Source organism: Acomys russatus, chromosome 19 (assembly GCF_903995435.1).
Source record: "Acomys russatus chromosome 19, mAcoRus1.1, whole genome shotgun sequence".
NCBI classification, from domain to species: Eukaryota; Metazoa; Chordata; class Mammalia; order Rodentia; family Muridae; genus Acomys; species Acomys russatus.
This window is the reverse complement of record NC_067155.1, coordinates 46,266,329-46,292,400: the sequence shown is the minus strand read 5'-3', so window position 1 is coordinate 46,292,400 and position 26,072 is coordinate 46,266,329. Positions and strand designations below refer to the sequence as shown.

At 45.3% G+C, this 26,072-nt stretch overlaps 1 protein-coding gene across 3 annotated transcripts in view; it reads left to right on the top strand.

The window, feature by feature from the left end:
• Caln1 (calneuron 1) overlaps positions 1-26,072 on the top strand; it is a 443,920-nt gene that overhangs the window by 102,691 nt on the left and 315,157 nt on the right. For all 3 annotated transcript variants that reach the window (XM_051161377.1, XM_051161376.1, XM_051161378.1), the window contains one exon: positions 9,734-9,858. In XM_051161377.1, the coding sequence (XP_051017334.1) occupies positions 9,734-9,858 (125 nt within the window). The remainder of the gene's footprint in view (positions 1-9,733; positions 9,859-26,072) is intronic.

Below are 26,072 nucleotides of genomic sequence, written 5' to 3'. Positions count from 1 at the left end.
ATTATTTCCATTTTTTATTTTTATTTATATGTAATATGCTTGTCTACCTGTGGGTATGTCTATGCATGTGCCTGTGGAGTCCAGAAGAGGGTGTCAGATCCCCAGGAGTTAGAGTTATAGATGGTTATGACCTTTATATGTATTCTAAGAACAAAGCTTAGGTCCTTTGTGAGAGCAGTAAGTAACCACTGAGCCACCTCTTTAGCCCATTTTTGTTACAAACAAAACCTTTAATTATAAATTTAATTTGAACTTTAACCTAGGAAGTATTTAAAGGAGTATGTTCAAATTGCAGTCCAACTTTGAAAATTATTTGAGAGTGAGGGCAGGAGGGAAGTCTTACTTGGTAGCTTGGGCTAGCTTTGAACTTTCTGTATAGCCCAGGCTGGCCTTAAGCTCATGACAATCCTCCTGCCTCAACAATTTGAGTGCTGGGATAACAGGCATGAGCTCACACATGCCGCTGCTTTTGTTTTAAAGGCAACCCATCCCGTTTGTTCCTTTGTGTGTAATCTGTATTTTCTTCCTGGGTGTGCGGAGGGCTTTGCTTTTGAAATTCAGAAAAGTCACTCGGACGGAATCTAGGCTTTGCTTTTGAAATTCAGAAAAGTCACTCGGACAGAATCTAGTTGTGTCAGTGTAGTTGCTGATTGGATATGGAGTCTTCCCATGCTATGAGCATGAGCTTGCTGGGTAAACTCCAGCAGTGCAATGTTTGATAGTGATTGTAAGCGTCACTGGATTCGTAGTCATGGAGGGGCACACCTTTGGCAGTGTCTGCGAGGAAGTTTCCAGAGAGTTTTAATGGACGTGGGAAGACCCACCCTGAATGTGGGTGACACCATTTTAATCTTTAAAATTAAATTATAAATTTACTATATAAATTATTATATGCTAATATATAATATACAATAATACATAATATGACATATAATCTACAATATTATATAATTATATATTACACAAATCTATTATTATCATTCATAATATTAAAATTTAAATATATTAATTAAAATCAATACATAATTATATATATTATATATAATATTTTTCTCTTGGTCATATGAGGTCTTCTGTAGTTCTTTCTTAATTGAAAGCCATATAAGACAAATAATCATCTTGGACAGGGTAGATATCTCAGTAGATAAAATGCTTGTGATGCAAACATGAAGATTTGAATTTGGATCCCCAGAGCTCACATAATGCTGGCTCTTGGGCACGTCTGTAATCCTAGCATTCCTTTAGAAAAATGGGCAGCAGAGACCAGAGAATTCCCAGAAGTCATCGGCCAGCCAGCCTGGCATATGCAGTGATGAGGAACATGACGTCCTGTGCCAAACAAGGTGGAAGGCAGGGACAGATGCCCAAAGCGTGCATGTGCACGTGCAACACTCCCCCCCCCCCCCAACACATGAAAACTAGGGGAAAAATCTCCCTGTGTCTACTTACTAACTGACTATTATTTTATCTCTGCCTTCAGGGCCATACATTTATTTGCGACTCTAATCCTTACTGTGTAGTGGAAGTGTCTTTCTTACCCTGGCACTGCTGCTATTTATTTTTGTGCGTCGTTATGGATATTTCTTGGGCATTTGGCAAAGGCCCACAGGTTGAGAAGCACTGCTCTCGAGGCAGGGGGAGGTTCCACGCCACGGGCGTCTAGGATGGGCAGGCCATAGAACAAGCTTGCGGTCAGGCTTTCGCTGATTCCTGGCTGGCAGGGGGGAAGAAGGAAGCCTGGTAGCCTGCACCTGTGATGCAGGACAGCTATTGCGAAGGGGAGGGCAGGTCAAGAAAACCAAGTTAGTGGAAAGGCTTCATAAAATGAGGTGGCTCCGGCTGACACGCTGTAAGTAGTTACTGGTGATGCTTTGTAGTTTTCATATCTCAGTTAATATTTTCAGTGACATCTCCATTATATACCAGAGAGGCACGGCCTATAGAGCTTGTCTTAGGGCAACCCACAAACCCTATTTCTTCCTTGTTTCTGTCTTAAAATACTCTGACAGAAGCAACCTAAGGGAGAAGGGGTTTGTTTTGGCTCATGGTCCAAGGCAACAGGCGCTCAAAGCAGCTGCTCACACAGTCAGAGAAGGGAGCCATCACTTCCGGCTGCTGCTCAACCTCCCTCCACCTCCCCAGTCTACTATCACCTGCCCGGAGATGGTTCCTCCCACAGAGAAGACAGGTGGAACACAGTCGAGACAACCTTCAACCATCCTGAGAGGCCCTTCTCCCCCGTGATTCGAGGGTCTCTCAAGATGACAGTTAACAATAACCTAAAGGCTAGTAGAGGCTGGCCTAGCCCTCAAGCATAACAGCTTCTAAAAATGAAAAGTGTGTGTGTGTGTATGTGTATATGTGGTGTGTCTGTGTGTGTGCTGTGTGAGTGCATGCGAGTATGTGGTGTGTGTGTTTGTGTGCTGTGTATGGTATGTGTATGTGAGTGCTTTCATGTGTGTATGTGTGTGGGTGTGTGTCTGTGCTGTGTGCGTGAACACATGTGAGTATGTGGCATGTATGTATGTGTGTGTGTGTGCGCACGCGCGTGTGCCCTGAAGGAACAACCTCAGTTTCATTGTTCAGGCGCTGTCTCTCTGTTTTTCCTTTTTGAGTCAGGTCTCAGACTGCCCTGTAGCTTACTTACCAAGTAGGCTGCCTGGCCCATGAGTCCCAGGCGTCTATCTGTTTCCATCTGGGATTACAAGTATGCTGACATACCTGGATTTTTTTTTTTTTTTTAAGATAGGTTCTGAGGCTTAAACTCAGGCCTTCCTGTTTGCAAGGTAAGCACTTTACCAGTTCAGTCACCTCCTCAGACCCATGATATTGTTTTAGGCTAGAAAATTCTGACTTTTAACCATGAAACCATACTGTCTTATTTGAGTCTATCTTAGTAATTAAAATATGACAGAAACACTGCTTATATTTGTAGAGGCTGGGAGGCCTGAGGTCAAGGTGCCAGAAGATTTGGTGTCTGGTGAGCTTTGGTTTCTGTTTCCTTCTCATGGTGGATGGTAGGAGAGCAAAGGGGCCTTGGAATTCCCTGAACATTTTTTTTTTTTACTAGTAGTATCGGTACCATTACTGAAGGTTTTCCCCCATGAAAGAGAGAGAGAGAGAGAGAGAGAGAGAGAGAGAGAGAGAGAGAGAGAGAGAGAGAGAACGAGAGAACCCTGGGTTTTTCTTGGGTTGCTGACTACCTTAATCTTTAAGACAACGTCTCTCACGGAACCTGGGACTTGCTGCTTCCTCCTGGCTAGCTGCCCAGCGAGCCGCCCAGACCCTCTGTCTCTGCCTCCCAATACTGCAATTACAGATGCACTTTTGTGCCCTGTGGTATTTCCTCCTCCTCCCTCTTCTGGGAATCAAACTCCGGACTTCATGCTTGCACGGCAAGCCCTGTGTGGCTGAACCATCTCCTTAGTCTAAGGCCTTCCCTCTTGGTACTTAGTGTTGCCTCTGCTCTGAGGTTGTAGCCTGTGAGTGAGGAAGGAGCACACACATTCAGGCGACAGAGCTGCCTTCACAAAGATGCCGCATTTCCCCTCTGCTATCTGTAAAAGGGTCCAGCTTCCAGTTTTAGCTTTAAAGTAAAGTTTGACTTTGCTTATGGACTGTATCTGTCTCTTTGCCAAGGAGAGCATCTTGGAGGGCAATTTAGTCCTTCACAGCAGCAGTTGTTTTGAGATCCCTCGAGCCAGCATGTTTCCTGTTCTTGAGCATAGTTCTACGACTTGGATGGTCCGGTCAAGGGCGTGGTTTTATCTACTGCTGTGGATGGTCCACTTGGGCACAGTTTCATTGCCACTAGACTCCGAACATTTTTGGATGCAAAGACTAAGGGCCATGAAAGTGCACCTAATTTGTTAGCTGCCTTTTTTTTTTTTTTTTTTTTTTTTAATCAGAGGCAAACTATATTGTTATCACAAGCCTGATTCCTTGGTGACCAGCTTTTTATCCCCCCAAAATATTTGCTGTGTGTTCTGGGGCTGACTTTGGGGTGTGGATTTGAGTCTGCATTCGGGTACGTTTTCCCTTTGCTCTGACAAAGTACTGAACAAAAGCCCCTTAAGGAAAGGAAGATCTAGTTTGGCTCACAGCTTTAGGGTGCAGGAGGCCTGGAGGCAGGAGACTGGGGTGGCTAGTCACAGTCATCCTCAGTCTTGAGGCAGAGGACGGCTGATGGCTGCTGCTCAGCTTTGCTTTCTCCCTTTCATTCAGTCCAGAGCCACACCCCATACGGCAGTACTGCCCACACACAAGAGGAGGTTTTCCTCCTCAGCACAATCCAGAAACTCCCCACAGATGTGCCCAGAGGTTTGTTTCCATGGTGATAAATCCCACCAAGTTGACAGTGAAGATGAACCATCAGAGATAAGTTCATTCAGCTCTCCCTCCCTCCTTCCCTCCTTCCCTCCCTCCCTCCCTCCCTCTTTCTCTCTCTGTCTCTGTCTCTCTCTCTCCCCCCACTCCCTCCCTTCCTGCCCCCAAGAAAGTAATAAGCTGTCTTTATTTCTTTAGCTATAAAAAGTTGAGCTTCAAAGATCCAGGTAAAAGATGATAGTGGGCCATTTCCCAAACACAAAGAAACTCAAGCCATTCACACTGCTGGGGAAGCAATGCGTTTAATCTCCTGTACAACCTTTAGTTGTTCCCGCAAGGAAAATTAGAGACGATTTGGCAAGATGTCTCCTCAGATTTCCAAAGACTTAAACATGGGGTAAAAGAGCAGGTACTTAGATCCTGGATTCGATGTCGAGTGACATGGAGCTGGGAAGGTTAAGGAACATGAGGAGAAAGTGGAGGAGTCCTTTCTTCCAAAGTCTGGTTGAAGTTTCTTACCAGCTGTGAATCAAGAATTCCATCCCAGTAAGGACTGAGTCTTTTCTGTGACGGTGGCCAACACGGAGGTGGCAGTTCTTTTGCAGAGAGATTATTTTCAAATCAGTGTCGAAACAGTGATGAACCATGTAACCTGACCATACAGACCTTCAGCTTCAGGCTGACTCCTTTCCTGGAAGCAGAGCTGAGACTCTTGGGGGAACCTCACAAAAAAGACTAAGCACCACAACTCCCCCTGTAGCTCTTAGGACCCCTGAGGTCTTTGTTATTGGCTGTGTTCCCATCCAGTGGACATCGGAGACCACCCGACTGATCTCATCTAGCAAAAAAGGAAAAGTTCATTAGCAGCCCTTTGATGTGTAACTTTAGAAGCCACCGGAGTCCTGTGTATAGCTAGTGTGGGGACTCTCTCTTGAGAAGTCCACACCCATGCTGTTGGGTGTGTGAACCCCCTTATCCTAAGGGCCTGCTCTGTTAATGCTCATGCTGCATTGAACTTTCTTCACAGTAACTCCAACTCTATTTCATACTGGCTTGCCATGAAATTCATTCATTCATCATTCATTCATTCATTTTTTGAGACAGGGTTTCTCTGTGTAGCTTCAGCTGTCCTGGACTCACTTTGTACATTAGGCTGGCCCCAAACTCATAGAGATCTACTTACCTCTGCCTCTGCCTCCCGAGTGCTGGGACTAAAGGCATGCACCATCATGCCTGGCTCATTCATACATTTAAAAAAAAAAAACCATGAAATTAAGAATCCCATCTCTCTGACAGAGCTCCCCAAGCTGCTGTGGGTGGCTCCTGGAGCTATGTTATGTCCCCTGCCCCACTGCTGCTGATACTGGGAGCAAAGATGGCCTCATCCAGATATCACCCACCAGGGTGCCATGGTGGGCTTCTTTTTACTTAACATAATACATATTTTTTTTGGTGTATGTGGGGACATGTGTGCCACAGCACATGTCTGGAAATCAGAGGGTGACTTGGTGTGTGTGTGTGTGTGTGTGTGTGTGTGTGTGTCATTTCTCTCCTTCCACCATGTGGGGAGCTGGGGATTGAACTCGGGTCATCAAGCTTGTCAGCAAGTACCTTTAACTGCTGAGCCATCTCAGTAGTCCCAGGGTGGACTTCTTTTCCCTTCCCAAGTGTGTCCAGTCTTCTGGCATTGCTGCATGGCCATCTACAAAGTTCTCCCTTGAGAACTGCACAATCAAATGTTTAAACAACTCCAAGACCCCCTGTCCTCCTAATGCTTTACGTAACTTTACGATTGTGTGATTGGCTGTTATCCTGAACTACATGTGGCCTGGTTGGACAATCACAAACGTTAGCCCATTCTCCCTGACCATGGTGCACGCCCCCAAGAGTCAGGTGTGGGCTTCATTTTCTACACAGTCCTAACTCACACATCCGCCACTCTCCGTGACTCCTGATTGTTCTGAAAACTAACTCAGAGAAGAGAAAAGAATGTAATTGATGTTATTTTCCAAGGCAAAGGTTCTTGTCTTCCTTTCATGTATGCTGCGTGACTTTCCCTGGGGAGAAATGAACAAATGTTCAGTCACTCTAGATGTGGTACAAACGTTATGGTTACAGTGCGCGCCTGGCTTGTGACTCAGTGAGTTTATTGGGGTTCCTTACAGGAGCAAAGATGGGGAGTCACTTATAGGAGTGTGGGTGACTCAGAGATAGATGCTGCATCACCTCAAGGTCCCACCCACTATAGGTAACAACCTTTTGGAGTGTCCCCTACAATTAGCCTTCCGTCTCCTGTGTACTCCAGTGTCTCCCAAGACCTTGTGCAGACAGGGTGCAGGAAGGAAGAACGGCTGGAACCCCAACTGTGGGTCCTGTGACTAGCTTTTCTTCCTTTACACAAGTCATCCCATTACCTTAGCCTTAGCTATCACTGTTTTGCTGTGCTTATATATTGTTACCATGGCTACCGACATCGTGTAGGTACCACGGCAGCCTCTGCTCTGTGATGGCCAATGATCACATCACACATGAAGGCAACTGCTTTACTCCTTCAATACATGTGGTTAGATCTGTGGAAGTCTGGCAAGGTTAGTTGAGGATGTTTCCTTGATAATCAGCAAAAGCATGTTTTTTTTTTTAATTCGTGTCCTGCCATTAAATTTTAAATTAAAGTGTGACTATTTATATGTGGGTGTGCCTCTGTTTGCAAATGTGCGGTGTGCCTGTGTGCAGGTGCACATGTATGTGTGTGCACATGGATGCTGGAAGTCAGTCTCAGGTCTCATTGAGACAGGATCTCGCCCTTGCTTGGGAGGTGACTGATTCAGGCAGGCTGGCCCCGGCAGCAAGCCTAATGGAAGCTCTTGCTTTCACATTCCAAAATCTGGGCTTACAGGCACATGCCACCACGCCTGGCTTTTTTTAAAAATGTGCACTCTAAGGGCTGGCCTCAGATCTTCATCCTTGCATGGGAAGAACTCTACTTGCTTGACCCACCATTTGCGATCTTCTGATGGATGCTGCATTTTGTTAGTGACGTACTCGGTGTAGGGAGACTGACAGTTGGCTCCCGCCTCGTCCATATGCCTGTTTTACTTTTCTGGGGCCCAGAGCTTTGGTGAGGGCTGTCCCAGTTGCTATGATGAGTGAACAGTACCTCTGATAGAAATAGAGGAGTCAGGAAGCGCAGCCTATTTTGTGGGAAGATGATGAATTCAGTTTTAGACATTTTGGAGTTGGAAGGAGGAGGGGTTGGCATCCGGATGGAAGTGCCTGATGCCTCGCTGGGGCTGCAGAGTCTAAATAACTCCCGGGCGCCTGAAGTTACAGAACTGTTTTATTTTTTAATTAACCAATTTATTTATTCACTTTACATCCCAATCATAGCTCCCTCCCTCCCTCCTCTCTTCCTAGGCTCACCCTCTCTCCCTGTTCCCTGTGTCCCTTCCCTTCCCCCTCAGAAAAGGGACACCCCCACGCCCCACTCGCCACCTACCCATCCTAGCACATCTAGTGGAAGTAACACTGAGTGCATCCTCTACCACGGTGGCCTGGAAAGAGAGCCCCGCCCAAAGGAAGTGATTGAAAGCATGCAAGAAAGTCCTTGTCAGAGACAGCCCCCCCACCCCTCTCCCCTTACTAGGGGACCCACATGAAGATCGAGCTGCCCATTTGGAACATATGTGTAAGGGGCCTAGGCCAAGTCTATATTTGATCCTTTTCTGGTGTTTTAGTCTTCGCAAGTCCCTTCTGGGCCCAGGTTAGTTGGCTCAGTTGGTCATCTTGTGGAGATACTGTTCCCTCCAGGTCCTGCTATCCTTTCTCCCACTCTTCCACAAGGCTCTCTGTGCTCTGCCCAACATTTGGCTGTGAATCTCAGAGGACAGCTACACTAGGCTCCCATCTGCAAGTGTAGCAAAGTGTTGTTAATAGTGTCAGGGGTTGGCTCTCTTGCGTGTTGTGGCCGTGTTTTAGTTGGACATTCCCTCAATCTCTGTTCTTTCTTTATCCTTCCGCATCTTGTAGGCAGGGTAAATTTTGGGTCAAAGTTTTTGTGGGTGGGTTGGTGTTCCCCTCCCTGTACTAGAAGTCCTATCTGGTTAGAAAGTGGGCTCTTCAGTCTTCATGTCTGCCACTAGCAGGGGTCTCAGCTAGAGTCCCCCATCCCCTATATCCTCCCAGGAGCTTACCCTATTGTCTCCACCTCTCATTTTCTACAGAACTGAGGTTACAGCCCTCCCCCACATGGTTATGCTCAGCTTTTTACATGCTGGGGATTTGAACTCAGGTCTTCACACTTGCTCAGAGGTAATCTTCCCCACTGAGCATCTTTCCAGCCCCCTAAACTCTCAACTACGAAAGTTAAAGATTTTGTGCATTTCTTCCTTTCCTTGACTGCTGTATGGCTGGGGCACCTGCTTTCCTTGAAGAACGTGACCTACTTACGGCTTCACTTGAGCATAGCCAAGATGGCCTTGTTGCTGGATAGGTCAACATTTCTGGGATGTTCAGGTTTTTCCTACATGAAGTGATAATATTTGAGGCTCAGGAAAAAAAAAAAAAGCAAAGGGTGTTTTTAGCTGTGTAGTGCAGCAATGATGCTGAGCCTGCTGGGTCTGTAGTCCCAGCTACCCAGAAGGCTGGAGTTGGACTGCAAGACGAAGGCCAGCTCTACATAGTGAGTCCAAGCTTAGCCTAGGCTACAGAGTGAGTTTTAGACCAGCCTGGGGGAAATTAGTAGGGCTCTGTCTCATGAGAAAAAGAGCTGATGGGCCAGAGATGAAGCTCAATTGTAGAATGCTCGCCAGTTAGTTGTGAGACCCTAACTACAGCCCACAGTACTGCAAAAACAAAGCAAACAAGTGAACCCCAAAACCCAAATGCCAAAATACAAAGAAGCAGTTTGGTGTGTGTCATGCTTTTCTGTGGCTTACAAGGGCGCTGCAGGTCAAATGCACAATGAAATGGGAGAAGTGAAGATGCTACATCGAGAAGAGGGAGAAACCAAGATCCTTTGGCTATGGGGACCCTGGAAATATTCTAAAGTTCCCTCTAGAACTTTGCATTCATTCGTTTAGTGTGTGCGCGCGCGCGTGTGTGTGTGTGTGTGTGTGTGTGTGTGTGTGTGTGTGTGTATGTGTGTTTGTGTGTGTAGGTGCATATGTATAGGTGCATAGGTCAGAGGGAACTTGCAGGAGTCTGTTCTCACCTTCCATACAGGTGGTCAGGCTTAGGAACAAGTAACCTTTACCCACGGAGCCATCTCACCCGCCCTAGATATGTAATTTTACCATCTGGAAAATAGACCCAATCCTCTAATGAAATAATGAGGTAACGAATGAATGAATGAATGAATGACGACATCTTTCTCTCCTCTCCCCCCCCCTCCCAATTCTCTTTGGAACAGGGAAAAGATGCCGTTCCACCATGTAACCGCTGGCTTGTTGTATAAGGGGAATTACCTCAACCGATCTCTGTCTGCAGGCAGTGACAGCGAACAGTTGGCTAATATCTCTGTGGAAGAACTGGATGGTAAGGAGTTGCTTCGTGGGGGCTAACTGGCCTCCCCAAAGCCATTTTGGATAATTGGGTAGCTGCTCGGGGTGTTGGGAAGGCACTTTGGCTGTTGGAAAACCATTTTGTATATTGGGAAGCCAAGAAAGAGTGCTTCTTATTGGCCGTTGGGGCTAAGCACGGAGTGATGGGGGAAGAGTTCAGAGACAAACTTTTGTTTAAATGGCTTTGTTGTGTGGGATGGACCTTGTGTCCTGAAAAATATATGATGAATGTGGTTACCTCGGATACTGATTGGGGGGTAAACTTACTTTTCTTTAAAAAAAAACCTATTGTTAGAATCTTCTTGTGATGGTATATGTCTGTTAGCACTCCACTGAGGTAGGAGGATGGGGAGTTGATTAGCCAGGATTGCATGGCGTTGGGGTCGGGGGAGAGGGAGAGGTCAAGGTCACTGTGGACTGTTTAATGAGATCCCGCTCTCAAAAAAAAAAAAAAAAAATCACAAAACAAAAGACGTATTTGTATACAGTTGGCAGGGTCTTTATAACCAGAATTACCCTGTTTTCTTTATTGTCATTTATAGTGGAGTGCTTCTGCAGGGAAGGCTTAAGCCCTGTTTATTGCTGTCTCTTGACTTGGGGCCATGGTACTTTGAATGCTGCCCAAATAAGAATCATCTGGAAGCTTCATCAAGGTGGGAACAGGCAGCAATTATCTTAATTGTCTCCATTCTTGTGTAACACAGCGCATCCCTGAGTGCCCGGACGAGGGTTCAGGATGGAAATTTATCCTGGGAATGCAGCAGCCAAATTCATCTTCAGGATGCTGTCCTGTTGTATTTTGGACAAACCCACACTCTTATTGAACACACACTTGTGCGCACACGCACGCGCACGCACACACACACACACACACACACACACACACACACACACACACACACTCATCCCAACAAACAAACAGAGGGAGTAAGGACTTTCTAAACTAGAGAGTGAGGTTGGTCCAGTCGACGACATGTGCTGAGACCAAACCAGAATCGATTTTCCCAAGGGATTGCGGCCCAGCAACGTGATTTTACTACACAAACTCAAATTCTGCTTTGACTACAGAGAAGTGACAACTACTCCAGATGGCCCCATGTCTTTGTTTCTAAGTGTCAGGTTCAGATCTGTGGCGTTTTATTTGTGTGTATTAGCGAGCTGAATTCCTCCCCAGCACTCTTCTTGGGCCAAAACACAGCCACAGTTGCTTGAGTGTGGGCAGGAGGCAAGGGAAGTAAAGATGACAGGCCATTGGCAGATTTTTCCCCCCTTCTATTACCACCTTGTTTGCATGCTTATTGCGATGCTCGGTTTGCACACAGATGACCAGTGAAGCAGCAGGGACTCGTGGGCTGCATCCATGACCATACTAGGAAAGGTGCACATTGTTAGGGATGTAGCTCAGTGATACAGGCATGTAGAAGGTTCTGGTGTCTCAAGATTACAGAGAGAAACAGGCGGAGGAGAGGGAAGAGGGAAGGAAAGAGAGACCCATGCATACATACCCACTTACCCACAAGAACATCTGTTTACCATATCATCTCTGAGCAGAGGCTGTTGGCCTGAGAAGTGAGTGATGCCCTGGGACCTTGTCACCTTCTGTTGGTGACAGGATATGTGGAAGCATAATACATAAGCAGGAGAGCTCTGCTGTCTCCATGGCAAGCCCACGTTTGCAACCACAAACAGGAATAACTCCAATGCCCGGATGGTGTCTTAGTCCATTTGAAGGGCTATAACAAAACACTACAGTCAGGCTGACCTATAAACCACAGGAAGTTATTTCCCAGAGCTCGGGAAGCTGGGAGTATAGTATCAAAGTGATACCTGAGTGTTCTCAGTGGTTCAAAAGATGATTTAATGCCCTTGGGCCTCTTTTAAAGGAACATGGAAGCCATTCATGAGGGTTTTCTTCTTCTATTTACCTAACCCAAAGACCCCGCCTCATTATTTAGGTAATATGGATTCCTAATAGGAGTTTTGAGGAAACACAACATTAAGAATATAGGAGGCATATTTGAGAGGCGAAGGGAAGCCCAGATTTCCCTCCACTCCTGCACGTTTATGACTGGAATGCTACAGCGTGTGAATATGAGGGAGATTTTTTTTTTTGCTTCTAGTTTTGTAGAACCCTGTGGTGACTAGAATCTAAAATGTTCCCCACCAGCTCATTCTTTTAATTTTTCTTCCCCTCTCTTTTGTTACATTAACTATTTTATTTTGCTTCATAAAATAAAGAATAATTATACAGGGGCCTGAGTATATGACTCATTAGAGTTATGTTATACCACCCCTGCCCTGTCTTTTACAGTTAATCACGTATACTTAACAAGCTTTTGTTTTGTAACGAGCCTTTGGATCTAATTATTTGACTACATTTTCACAGACCTGGCCTTCTGCTCATGGTCACCATCTCATTGGGTTATGTAATATCGAATTATTGCAAATAGATAAACACAACAAATTCTTGGTAAGTTTGTGGGAGCGGGAGCAGATGCCCTGGTGTGATGAACAACCCACTTAACTAGAGGTGTGTGTTCAGCAGTTTTTTTCAGAAGGTTCTATAGCGAGAAGGGAGAATGTTGATAAATTTACCACATTTGGTTATTAAAGAAGGTTAATAGGAGAAGTTACTGTGGCCTTGCCTTCTAGTACCTGCATTTACATGTGTCAGTGTATTTTATCTTTTAAGATTTATTGTATTTTATCTCTTAAGCTTTATTCCCCGCCCCCCCCCTTTTCTCTTCCTCCCTCCCTCCCACCCTCCCTCCTTCCCTCCCTCCTTCCCTCTCTCTGTGCACTCATGTACTTGCCTATGTGTATGTGCATGTGTGTGCAGGTGCCTGTGGAGGCCAGAAGAGGGCACCAGATCCCCAGAGCTGAAGGTACAGGTTGTGAGCTGCCCAGTTTTGGTGCTGGGAACTAAACTTGGGTCCTCTGCAAGATCAGAATATGCTCTTTAACCTCAGATATTTTGTTATACAGATATTTAAACAAAGAGTTTAAGTCCACATAGTCATGACTGTTTTTTTTTTTTTTCTTCCTTCCTCATTGGGTGGTTCAAATCCAAGGCCTTGTGCATGCTAGCCACTGCTGAACTTTTGCAGGCTCATGCGTTGAGTTGTATTTCTCCACTTGTGCTGTTTTGGGAGGATGTCAAACCTTTAGTGGGTGGAACCTGGGCTGTTAGAAGTAGGTCACTAGCAGTGGGTCATTATACGTGATCCACCTACTGGTTCCTGTTGTTCCGTCTGCTTCATCCACCATGATATGAACAGCCTCACTCCCCCACTCCCATTGCCATGAGCTTAGCTTCTCCATCAGGCTTTCTCGGCCGTGTGGACTGAAACCTGCTGTAAGAACACAAAGAAAGACACAGTCCCCTAGGCTTAGTTGCATTAGGAACTTGGAGTGTCCCACAGTAAGCACACATGGCCATGGTAACTGGACAATGCCACCTGTACGTTTTGGGTAGTTCGTGTGTGTGTGTGTGTGTGTGTGTGTGTGTGTGTGTATGTGTGTGTATGTATGGTTTTGGGTAGTTCTTGCGTGCGTGTGTGTGTTTTGGGGTGATTATGCATGCGTGTGCATGTGCATTTGGAATACAGAAGAAATACTCAACTGTTGCTCTTCAAGATGTTCACACCTTGTTTTCTTGATACAAGGCCTCTTATTGTATTGGAACTCATCAAGTAGGTGGGCTGGCCAGCCAGTGACTGCCAGGAATCCTCCTGTCTCTGCCTCCCCAGTACACGCCACTATGCCCTGTTTTCCTTTTACTTGATTCTGAGGATCAACTTCCGATTGTCAGGCTTCAATGACAAGGACTTCAATGACTGAGCTATGTCCCCAGCCACGTTTTGGGTGACCTTGAGTTTGAGATCACTACTCTGGTGAACTTTGGCAGTCATCTGTGGTTTCAACTCTGTAAGCACCAACACTGGGCTCTTCCTAACCTGCACCCCCAGATCTAGGGACCCAGTTCCCTTTCCTCCCTCATAACGATTCCCTTCATAATCAGGAGGTGATTTCTCAGAGACTTAGAACAAGCAGAAACTTCCCTACAGTTAATGTGGGCTTCTGCTATGGCAACTCTTTATGGCTCTAAAGACTGCTGGCTGGCTTTGTGCCCTCCTTCCCTGCTGTCTCCTATATAGGCTCCTTGCTGAGATCTACCCCCACTAACCCCGCTGCCCCTGGGGGAACCATTCTTGGGAAAGCTATAAAACAAACAAGTGTACTGCTGTTTCAACAAGGCTTGGGCATCCTGAACTGGACCTGAGTGTACCTATTCTGTAGACACAGGAGCTGGCAGGAGTTGTATCTACCCTCCAAGTGCGGATTGCGGGGGGGGGGGGGGGGTCAGTCCCTGGTCGAGAGAAACCAGCAATTTATGACTCAAGGACTGCCTGGTGAAGATGATGCGTTTGTCCTTCAGGATGGTAAGCCGGACTCAGCCTGCAGAAGGGCCATTTATTTTCTGATAGAAAAGTCATTCTTATTTATTTATTTATTTATTTTGCCAAGGTGAACACTGAGCTATGACTCTTCTTGCTTTATTGCACACATTCTGGGGCTCTGGGCATGACAGTGGAGATGTGCTCTGAGTGCTGAGCAGACAGGCAGGGTCTGATCACCAGCTATCAAGCGTCGGTTCACATGCCTACAGACTGGATCTTGGGGAAGAAGACAAACTTGAGAGGTGTTGTGTAGTTACTCTATTCCTGGGTTGCCTGATGTGAAAGTTCACTCACTTAGGGCCACTTGTGTATCCCAAGGAGACAGGCAGTATGGTACATAGGCTTGGCATGTTGGATGCTGATGGTCATTACAGCATCCTCTATAAGCTGGCTGTGTTGGCATTTTACTTTTCTGTTGCTGTGAGCACAATATTGAAGAGAACAATGTGAAAAAGAAGAGAGTCATTTGGGCTCATGGTTTCAAGTGAAAGACTGTCATGTCAGGGTAGGCATGATAGAGCAGAGCAGTGAACATTCAGGAAGCATAGAGAGTGTAACAAGAAAGAACTAGGGATATTTAACCATTAAGGACCTCTCTCCAGTGACCTGCTTATGTTAGCCAGGTTTCTACATCCTGAGGTTTCTAGAACCTCCCTGTAATGGTGGTTTTAATTGTCAGTACCACACAATCTACAACCACTTGGGAAGATGGCCCGAATAAGGGATTGCCTTCTCTTCATCAAATTGACCATTGTTTGTAGGGATTGCCTTAATAAGTCAATTGACGTGGGAGTATCCAGCCCACTGTGGGTGGCACCATTTCCTAGGCAAGGGGAAAACTGACCTGCATAATTGGAGAAATTAAGCTGTACATTAGCAGGCAAGTGAGTGTGTAGTGTGTTCATTTCTTTCTAATCTTAACTGTGGATGTGATGTGAGTAGCTGTCTGAAGCTCCTGCCTTAACCCACAGTGCAACTTGGACTTGTCAGGTGAAATAAACCCTTTTCTCCCATAACTGCTTTCTTATCACCACATTTTATCACAGCAACAGAAATGAGGCAGAAGTGGGGTCGTTGATGTGATAGACTTTACTGTATGGCTTTTTATGCCACCAGCTGAGGACCAAACGTTGAATACATGAGCCTTTTTTTTTTTTTTTTTTTTTTGGCTACATTGCTTGTTCAAAACCATAGCAGTTGAGGACCATTCCCTGCTCACCTCCTCCTCACGCTATACCAGCTGCAGGCTGCTGCTTGTGGGTAGCCACGGAGACAGCTTCCGCATGTAGATGAAGATTGTCACCAGTGATAGAATGCCTTTGTTTCCATGTTCTAGCCCAAAGTGTCTAGCCCAAAGAGCTCAAAGACTCAAAGTGTCTATGAGTGTGGGGGGTCAAAAGAACCACAGACTAAACAAGTCACCTCAAGCTATGGTTCCTTCATGGGAAATGTCTCCTTCTTCTCTTTAAACAAGCTTGGGAGAGAATAATGCATCAACTTGGCCACATTGGAGTTGGAAATTACTCAACAAACCGGAAGCATGGATCAGTGGGGACACTTGTTCCCTCACTTGTACCTGCCCAGCCATCCATTGTTATTTAGATAAATCTACTTTTTGGTACTGTAGCAGGGTACCTGGAGCTTGTTTTTCTTAAAGTTTTCAAGGGTACAGCACTAGCTATGTCCCAGTAAGGGCTCTGTGCTATATGGCAGCAGAGTGGTGGAAGCATCTGTGACAGGAAAGGATCACAGAGTTTCATAAATGTGTACTAACTGTCCTCAGTAATACTGACATCATTTCTGTCTAGAAGGTGGTCATGTCTGCGGGATGGAGCTGGGGAGCCCATAGCCCCGCCCTACAGGGCTGTCCACCTCCTTTCTTCTCTTTCCCTTCTTGTCCTTCCTGTTGACAAAGACGTTTGGCTATTCACTCAACACAGGACCAATCTAGTTTACATTTATTGCCTGGAGTTAACACTGTATAGAACACAGCAAGCTATGGGTGCAGTTAATCCCGGTCTTGCTTTCCCCACATGAGCAGCTGACGTGGGTTTGGGAAGCTGGTGGGTGCTGAAGGCAGTTGCTGTCAACAAGGCTGTGATTTACTGATCTCTGTTTCCTGATGGGACCAACGGTGGTGATGGGCAAAGTCTTCCTTCTCTGTGAATCAAGGTAGTGCCAACAGTGGGTGGGAACTTTCTGACATCTTTGGTATTATGATTAGGAAAAAAAAATTCTTCTGACCTTCTGATGCGTGTTCGTGTCTCAAAATAAGACTTTTATTATTCCCTTTAAAAATGGATGTAAGTTAATTGTACAGATGAATGGGTTTCAGTGTTGTTTTTCCATGCATGTGTGTTGTATTTTCATCATTGCTCAGCCATCTCATCCAAAACGATTGTTTCCTCGTGCATGTGTGCATGTGAAGGCCAGAGGCCAACCTTGATCATTCCTCGAGTCCTGTCTACCTTGGTTTTTGAGATCAGGCTCTTTTACCAGCTCACCAAAAAAGGCTAGGATGGTATCATAGTTAGTTTTTGATAATGACACAAATCTATACATACTTGGGAAGAAGGGAATCTTAATTAAGGAACTGCCTCCATCATACTGGCCTGTGGATCCACTGTGGGCGGAGCCATCCCCAGGAAGGTGTGCCTGGCTGTATAACATAGGTAGCTAAGCAAGCCATGGCGGGGGCGGGGGCGGGGTGGGGGGCGGGCAAACCAGTAGGTAGTGCTCCTCTGTAGACTCAGCTCCAGTTCTCGCCTCCAGCTTTCTACCTCGACTGCCTGCCCTGACTTCCCTTGATGACGAACTGTATAAGCTAAGCACATCCTTTCCTTTCCAAATTGCTTTTGGTTAGAGTGGTTTACCACAGCAACAGAAAGAAAACTAGAGTATTTGGCTGACCGCCAAGCTCCTGTGTTTGCCTCCCCGGTACTGGGGTCATAAGCACATGCCTCAACATACAGTCTTTGCGACATGTGTTCTAGAGCTCAAACTCAGGTCTTCATGCTTGCAAGGCAGGCGCTTTTCTAGCGAGCTAAGCTTTCTTCCCAACTCTTCTTTAAAAAAGATTATTTATTTATTTATTATGTATACAGTGTTCTGACTGCATGTACACCCGCAGGCCAGAAGAGGGCACCAGATCTCATTATAGATGATCATGAGCCACCATGTGGTTGCTGGGAATTGAACTCAGGACCTCTGGAAGAGCCAGCAGTGCTCTTAAACTCTGAGCCGTCTCTCCAGCCACTAACCCTTCTTTTCATATGCATAAATACTTACATAAAAATTACATAATATTTGCATTTTAAAATGTACAGAGGCTATAAAATATAGTGACAATATAGTCAGTCAGTATTTCACTTAATTTTTAAATATTTATCTTATTTTTAATTGTATGTGTGTGTTGGTATCTTTGTGTGGGCACGCATGAGTGCAAGTACTCATGGAGTCTAGAAGAGGGCATCAGATCTCCTGTAACTGGAATTACAGAAATTACAGCTGCCTGATGTGAATGCTGAGAGCTGAACCTGGGTCCTCTGCAAGAGCAACAAGTGCACTGAACCGTCTCTCTAGCCCAGTTCATCTAGATTTTAAGATTCTGAAGCACATGTTTTCTCTTTATTCTCTTCTCCTAATACACATGCACATGCACGCGTGCACACACACACATACACACACACATACACACACATACACACATATACACACACATACACACACATACACACACACATACACACACATACACACACATACATACACACACATACACACACAGACATACACACACACATACACACACATACACACACACATACACACACACACATACACACACATACACATACACACACATACACACACACACACACACAAATGCTCTCATGCACACTCAATCATATAAGCCGAATGTGGATGCAGTGGCATGTGCCTATTAATCCCAGCAATTAGGGGACGGGGCAGGCAGATATCCTGGGCTACAGAGTGAGTTCAAAGCCAGCCTGGGCAAGTCACTGAGACACTGTCTCAAAATAAAACTTAGAAAGAAGCCCAGGGTCCAGTCAGCAGCAGAGCACTTGTCTAGAGCACATAGCCCAAACCCTATGCTCCAGCCCCAGGACCACAGTGCACTCTGTAGCAATACACATACTTATTTTTATTGTGTTCTCTCTATGTGTAGAGGGTTTGCACACATGCCAAGGTGCTAGTGTGGAGGTCAGAGAGTAACTTGTGGGAGTAGATGCTCTCTCTCTTCCATGCGGATCCCAGGGATCGAACTCAGATCATGAGACTAGGTAGCAAGTGCCCCTACTGGACAAGCCATCTTGTCATTCTAGTTATTTTGAAAGTACTGCTTTTCTTTGTAGTTGTCTTTTGTTTTTTGTTTTGTTTTGTTTTTTAAATGAGAGGAATCCGGGAGTGAGATGACTGACTTGTCCAAGGTCATCTAGATAGCATTTGTTAGAACTGGTTACTTGGTTTCAGAGCTTCTATATTCCCCCCCCCGCACCCCCTGTTTAAACATTTATGCTCTGAATACTCCTCCCTGCTAGATGGGGCTCTTTGTGCCTTCCTTGCAACCGTCATGTTGCTGCCATACACATCACTGCCACCCCTGGTGACACACAGGTGAACACTGGCTGATTAATCAGGCTTTCAGTGGGTGGAGAGAGATTTTTAAAGCTCAGGATGAACCCAGCATGCTCCTAACTAGGAGCAGAGCCCTGTGGGCTGCGATGGACAGGGGTGGGCAGGAAGGAGGTTGGGTCCATCACACTGAGCCGTGACAGCATTCTCTTCCTGCTCAACTGGCCTCATATTTTCTTAGAAAGACAATTTTCCATTTTGTTTCTCCTCTTCCTGCTGTGTTCTCTCTCTCTCTCTCTCTCTCTCTCTCCCTCTTTCCCTCTCTCCCTTCCTCTCTTTCTCTTTCTTCCTTCCTTTTCTTTCTTTCTTTCTTTCTTTCTTCCTTCCTTCCTTCCTTCCTTTTTGTATTAACGATTATACCCAGGCTTCCTGCATGTTATAAAAGCACTATACCACTGATCCATACCCCAAGCCACTCACTGGGTGATTCTAGGCCAGCACTCTATTACTGAGTCCTGTTTTTGTTTATTACTTTGAAACAGGGTCTCACCAAGTTGCTCAGGCTGAGCTTGAACTCATGACATAGTCAAGGCTGTCCTTGAACTCATGATCCTCCTGCTACAATCTTGTTGGTAGGGTAGGATTGCAGGCTTGTTACCACTTTGTGTGGCTATCCTACCTCCATCTCTTAAAATATTTATTTACTTTATGCATAGTGTATATGAGTGTTTTGCCTGCATGTCTATATGTGCACTGTGTGTCTATATCTGTCTCTGTCTCTCTCTCTGAGTGTGTGTGTGTATGTGTGTGTATGTGAGTGTGTGCGCCTGGTATCTGTAGAGGTAAGAAAAAGGCATCTCCTTCTGGAACCAGAGGTAAAAACAGTTGTGAGCCACTATGTATGCTCTTGGAACTGAACCTTGGTCCTTCGAAAGAATAACAAATACCCTTAGCTGCGGAGCCATACTCTTCTTTTGATGGTTGACTTTTGCCTGCCTTTTTTTTTTTTTTTGGAGGCACTTGCTTCTAAAGAGAGGGTCTTAAGTGAGAGAGAGAGAGAGAGAGAGAGAGAGAGAGAGAGAGAGAGAGAGAGAGAGAGAGAGAGAGAGAGCGAGCGAGTGCACTTTGAAGAGAGACCTTAAGTAAATGCAAACATTCTTGCCACAAGATGAGAAAACTGCAGCTTTTCTCTGAAGGGTGACAGCTCACATGTCTCCATAAAAGACACACAGTAATTCCCATCTTCCCATTGTGAGTGGGATGGCTGGATGGATAGACAGATCTGCTCCTGGGCTGGGAGTTGGCTTCACAGCTGCGTGTTTTTCTTTTCTTCCCTTTAGCAGAGCCTTATTCTTGGAATCTTGGATTGCTCAGCCTTAAGGGATGTGTTTTGTGGAGAGCCGTGGAGCAGAGGACTGGGATGGACAGTTTTATGTCAACTTGACACATGCTAGGATGGAGCCTCAATTGAGAAAATGCCTTAGTGAGATTGGGATAGGCAGACCTGTGGGAGCATTTTCTTTATTAGTGATTGGTGGGGAGAGAGCCAAGCCCATGGTGGGTGGTGCCAACCCTGGGCTGGTGGTCCTGGGTTCTATAAGAAAGCTGGTGTAGCAAGCCATGGGGAGCAAGCCAGTAAACAGCACCCCTCCATGGCCTCTGCATCAACTCCTGCCTCTGGGTGCCTGTCTAGTTTCAGTTCCTGTTGTGGCACCCTTTGATGGTGTACTGTGATGCAGAAGTGCATGCCAAATAAACCCTTTCCTCCCCAACTTGCTTTTGGTCACAGTGTTTCATGACACTAGAGAAACTGGAACCAAGACAAGGGCTGGACTGGAGAGATGGCTCAGGGGTTATGAACATTGCTTGTTCTAGCAGAGAACCAGAGAACCCGAGTTCGATTTCCAGTGTCCACATGGTTCCTCACAATTATCTGCAACCCTGCTTTCAGTGGATGCAATCTCTCAGAAATCCAGGCAGGAAAAAAAAATACCAATGTACAGAAAAGGAGCACCAACACCAACAAAAAAACTTTAAGCCGGGCGTGGTGGCGCACACCTTTAATCCCAGCACTCGGGAGGCAGAGGCAGGCAGATCTCTTTGAGTTCGAGGCGAGCCTGGTCTACAAAGTGAGTCCAGGACAGCCAATGCTATTATAGAGAAACCCTGTCTCACAAACAAAACAAAACAACAACTACACAAACAAAAACAAAAGACAAGGGCTGACTCTGAGGTGCCCTGCTTCTAGGGCCAACCCTTAGGAAACCGCTGCTGAAGACTGCTGGTTGATTTCCCGCATCAGCTTTGAACATGCAGCCTGCAGCTACGGCCAGGAAGGAGATTTGAGTGTTCTCCCACACACTCCGAGACTTTCTCTGTTTGGCATTGGCTTTCTCCAGGCTTCTGAAAGTGATTGAGATATCTCTTATGATAAAAGAGGAAATCATGAACCACAAAAGCTGTCAGCATAGAAATAGAAAGAAAATTTCATGGAGAAGCAAGGGAGGGGGAGAAAAAAAAAGTGACATTTGCCTAAACTTAGTAAGTTTGCTGTGGAGGCTCGGAGGTTAGGGATGACTGCTGGTCTTGCAGCTCTGCTCTGCTCCTAACACCCAGGTCAGGCGGCTCACAACTGCCTGTAAGTTCAGCCCCAGCACCACCTCCTTCTGGTCTCTGCAGGTACCTACATGCACCTGTGCATGCACATATATGCATCACGCACACACACATATGCACAGATACATATATGTACATACATACATAAGAACAATAAAAATTAATCTGTTAAATTAAGTTTACCATGAAAGAGCCTTAACTGGGACTCCCAACTTCCAGTGGATAGGGACAAAAAGGTTAACTACCTCCATCGAAAGACGGCCTCAAAGCATTCTGTAACAAGAGTTTTCTCATCTGTTTTTTGTTGTTGTTGTTGTTGTTGTTTTTTTTTTTTTTTAACGTAGACCTCTTTTGTTCTACAGTCAAAAATAACAAGCCTGAGGGTATTCTGTATTGCCACTTCAGATATAGCAATGATAGTTTCTTTTTGTCTCATTCTTAACTCTTTGAGGATTGCGTGTGTGTGCACCTGTGTATACATATGTTCAGGCATGTGCAGATGTTAATGTCATATGCCTTCCTTGATTGTTCACTACCTTGCAGTTACTTATTTTATTTTTGAGCATTTCATAGATGAATACAAAGGCTTTTTCGTTTTTGTTAGTTTGTTAGTTTTTGTTGTTGTTGTTTGTTTGTTTTAAGACAGGGTTACTCTGTGTAGCCCTGGCTGTCCTAGAACTCACTTTATAGACCAGGTTGGCCTTGAACGGAAAAAAAAAATCTGCCTGCCTCTGCTGGGATTAAATGTGTGCACCACCATGCCTGGCTGAATATAAAGCATTTTAGTCATATCCACTACCAATTCCTCCTGGGCTTTTCAACAAGTTTTCTTCCCCTTCTTCCCCTTCTTCTTCTTCTTCTCCTCCTCCTCCTCCTCCTCCTCCTCCTCCTTCTTCTTCTTCTTCCTTTCTTTCTCCCTCCTCTTCCTCCTCTTCTTCCTCTTCCTCTTCCCACTGAACCTTATTAGCACTGTCCTCATGTGTATGGTGCAAAGGTTATTCACTGGAGCATGGGTGACAAACCATGGTCCCATTCCTGGAGAAAACTGACTTTTCCTCCCCTAGAAGCTGTCAAGTGCCAATAGCTCCTTATCTGAGAGTTTATGTGCCTTCTCCTCCATCTATGCTGGAATGTCGACTGGCCTGATCTTGCACATGCAACCACAGCTGCTGAGTTCACAAATGCGGCAGCCATGTTCTATCCAGAGGGTGTTGCTTCTAAGCAGTCTTTTTCATCCACTTTATTTTCCAGCAGGGCATGTCTCTCAAGGGCTCTGCCTGTCTGTACATTCCCAGTGCTGAAGTTACAGTCATGTGCTACCACACCTGCCTTTGTATGTGTGTGCTAGGGATCTGAATTCAGGTCCTCAGGTCCTCATGCTGACATGCTAAATGCTTAAACGCTGAACCATCTCCTCAGCCATTAATCCCTGAGTGTATTAAAATTGTGGTTCTACTTAATGATGGTTTGCTGGAGGTGATCCTCAATGAGGGAAGAAACGCAGAGAGATGAGGATACACTGAATTTAGAAAGCCTTCTCATAAAGTTCATTTATTAATGCCATCCATGTCTCCACGTCTACCCCCTGGCTGCAGATTGCTGGCAGGGTAGGGATCTTGGTATGTTAGCTTTCTGTTACTGTAACACAATCTTTGAGACAATTAAGATAATGAAAGGATGTTGCCAGAGATATGGCTTAGCACTTAAGCCATACTTTAAGAGTACTTCTTGCTTTTTGTAGAGGACAGAAGTTCAGTTCCCAACACCTGCAGGGTAGCAAATGTCTGTCTGTAACTCCAGTTCTAGAGTATCTGATGCCCTCTTCTGGCCTCAGGGGGTATTGCATGCACATGATACACATACATACATACATACATACATACATACATACATACATACATACGAATCAGCTCATAGTGACTGGGAAGCAAAATGGAGAGAGGTGAAAGAGACCAGTGTCCCATAATTCCTTTCATGGGCACTCTACCAATAAGCTAAAACTTCCCACCTCTTACAGATTTCCACCTCCTTCCAATAGCCCCAAGCTGAGGACCAAGTCTTTAGCACTTGGGCAAATGGGGTTAATAATAAATAAAAACCACACAGCTTGATGTGAGCGTTAAAGCATTAACTTGGCTTGAGACAGTTGAAGAGAACATTATCGACTGGGATAGAGAGATGGCTGAGCAATTGAGTTCAGTGTCCAGGACCCACATCAGGCAGCTTACAACTGCCTATCTCCAGGGGGATCTGATACCCTTTTCTGGCTGCAGTAGGCACCTGTATTCATCCACCCCCCCCACAATCTAAAAAAGGACGTAATTGTTTCTTATAAAATAACTTTTATATTATTTGCAGGGAAAGATTCATTTTCACCAGAAATGCCACCTCATCAATCTACTGAGGTCATTAAGTGCTGTATCTAACTAAATGAGTTAACCTGATGAGTAGAATTATCCAGCATTATCCATCTGGATGCAGAAGGGGGTTTGCCAAACCCATCATTTTGATGTTGGCTTTGTTGGTACCAATGCGTTTCTCCTCATACTAATTGGCTCTCACTAGGTTCAACTGTTTTGGGAACAATCAAAGATATAATATTAGCAACATATTTTAGGAGGGCTGTCTCACTCATCTTTACAACACCACCTCAAGTCACTTAAAATCAGGTGATGGGTTGGGATACTGCCATTGACAATTTACATCGTTTTCTATCAAGATGATTATTTCAAAGCCAAATCTGTAATGTCAGGACTCAGGTGGCTGAGGTTGATGAGTTCAAGGTCTGGGCTTCATTGTGAAACATCACGTCCAAAATTAAAACACAGCAACAAAACCAGAAACTCCAAAGCATGCTGGATATAAGAACACCATGTCCTCTGAGAGGTTTGTCCAAAGGGAGTTAGGTATTCCTGATGGTTTGCTCTCTAATGAGGTAGGACTATATTGATGATGGTCGGTGATTTAGCAGGCTTAGAGACTTGGTGACCTTTGATGACATTTCAGTGCTTAATGGGTTTTGATTTGTATTATGTGGATCATAGCACAGATTTCTTAGCACAGCTATGTTAGTTAATAATATAAAATTGGCGTGTAGCAAATGCCCAATGTGTAGCCACAATAGGGCTGGGGACACCTGCCTAGAATCCCCCAGGAAGGGCTTAGTGTGTTGCTCCAGCATTAGAACATCTACCTAGTGTGTAAGGTTTCCATCCCTAGTGCTTCACATATGTGTGTATATCCACACAACTTTCTCCCAACCCCCCACAACAATTTTGTTTCTTCTTCTTCCTTTACTCTTTTTTTTTTTTTTTTTCAAGACAAGAGTTCTCTGTGTAGTCTTGACTGTCCTGGACTCACTTTGCAGACCAGTCTGGCCTCAAACTCACAGAGATCCACCTGCCTCTGCCTCCCAAGTGCTGGGATTAAAGGCGTGCGCCACTACGTCTGGCTTGCCATACTCTTTATCTACCTTTTTATTTTAGTTTTGGAAGACGGACTCTCATTATAGAGCAAAGGCTGGTAAGCCAAGTTAGCTTCAGGCTTGCAATTTATCAGGATAAGTGCATTTGATGCTTCTGGTTCACCTCTTGTGAAGAACAAGGAATTTAGTGACTGTGTATAAAACTGTTGATCATTCGTGGGAAAACAATGATGCTGACTCTTTCAGCATCTTTGAGCAAAGTGACAGAAGAAAAGAAATAAGCTGAGCGATAAAATTGACCAGCTCCAGACGCACCATAAATGATCTACGTGCGCCCTGAGAGGGACTCTCCCTCTCTCTCCCTCTCCCTCTCCCTCTCCCTCTCTCCCTCCCTCCCTCCCTCTCTCTCTCTCTCTCTCTCTCTCTCTCTCTCTCTCTCTCTCCAGCAGCCTTAGAGCTCAAGTTGTAGCCACCTAAATCCCAAATCTCATTAGCTGAGCTATAATTCCAAGTTAATTCCCAGCCATGGAGGGTGTCATCAGTTCACGTGAGGGCACTGATCGCAAATGAACAGGAGCCTATGGTTTGGGATGGTGTCCTGATTGTTGTTTGTTTTTTTGTCAACTTGATATAAACTAGAGTTATCTGAGACAGATGGTGACACATGGGAGGATCCTCAGGACTTTGAGGGCTTGAATTCTTAGATGCTGACGGGATTACTCTGCTCGAGGCAACAGTTTCCCCATTCTTGGCAGAGAATTCCTCCTCATCCCCACTCCCCTGCAGTGTTGCCCTTACTACCCTTGTTTGAGTGAATTATTTCTACCTCATTGGTAGAGCAGGCAGTGACTTTCCCTAAAGAAGATGCCAGACATGACAATGCCGATGCCCATTAGGGACCACCAACCATTGCCTCTAGACCTATAACTAGACTCAAGGCTAAGTGGGTTCCTAGAGGTGAGGTAGGAAATGTGGTCCAGAAGGAGTTGTGCTACATCCCCAAATGACTTGAGTTTTGAATTCATCTAGGCAGATGTCTGGGGATGGGTTTTTAAGGGTATTGGTTAATGGTAGAGGGAACATAAATCCAGA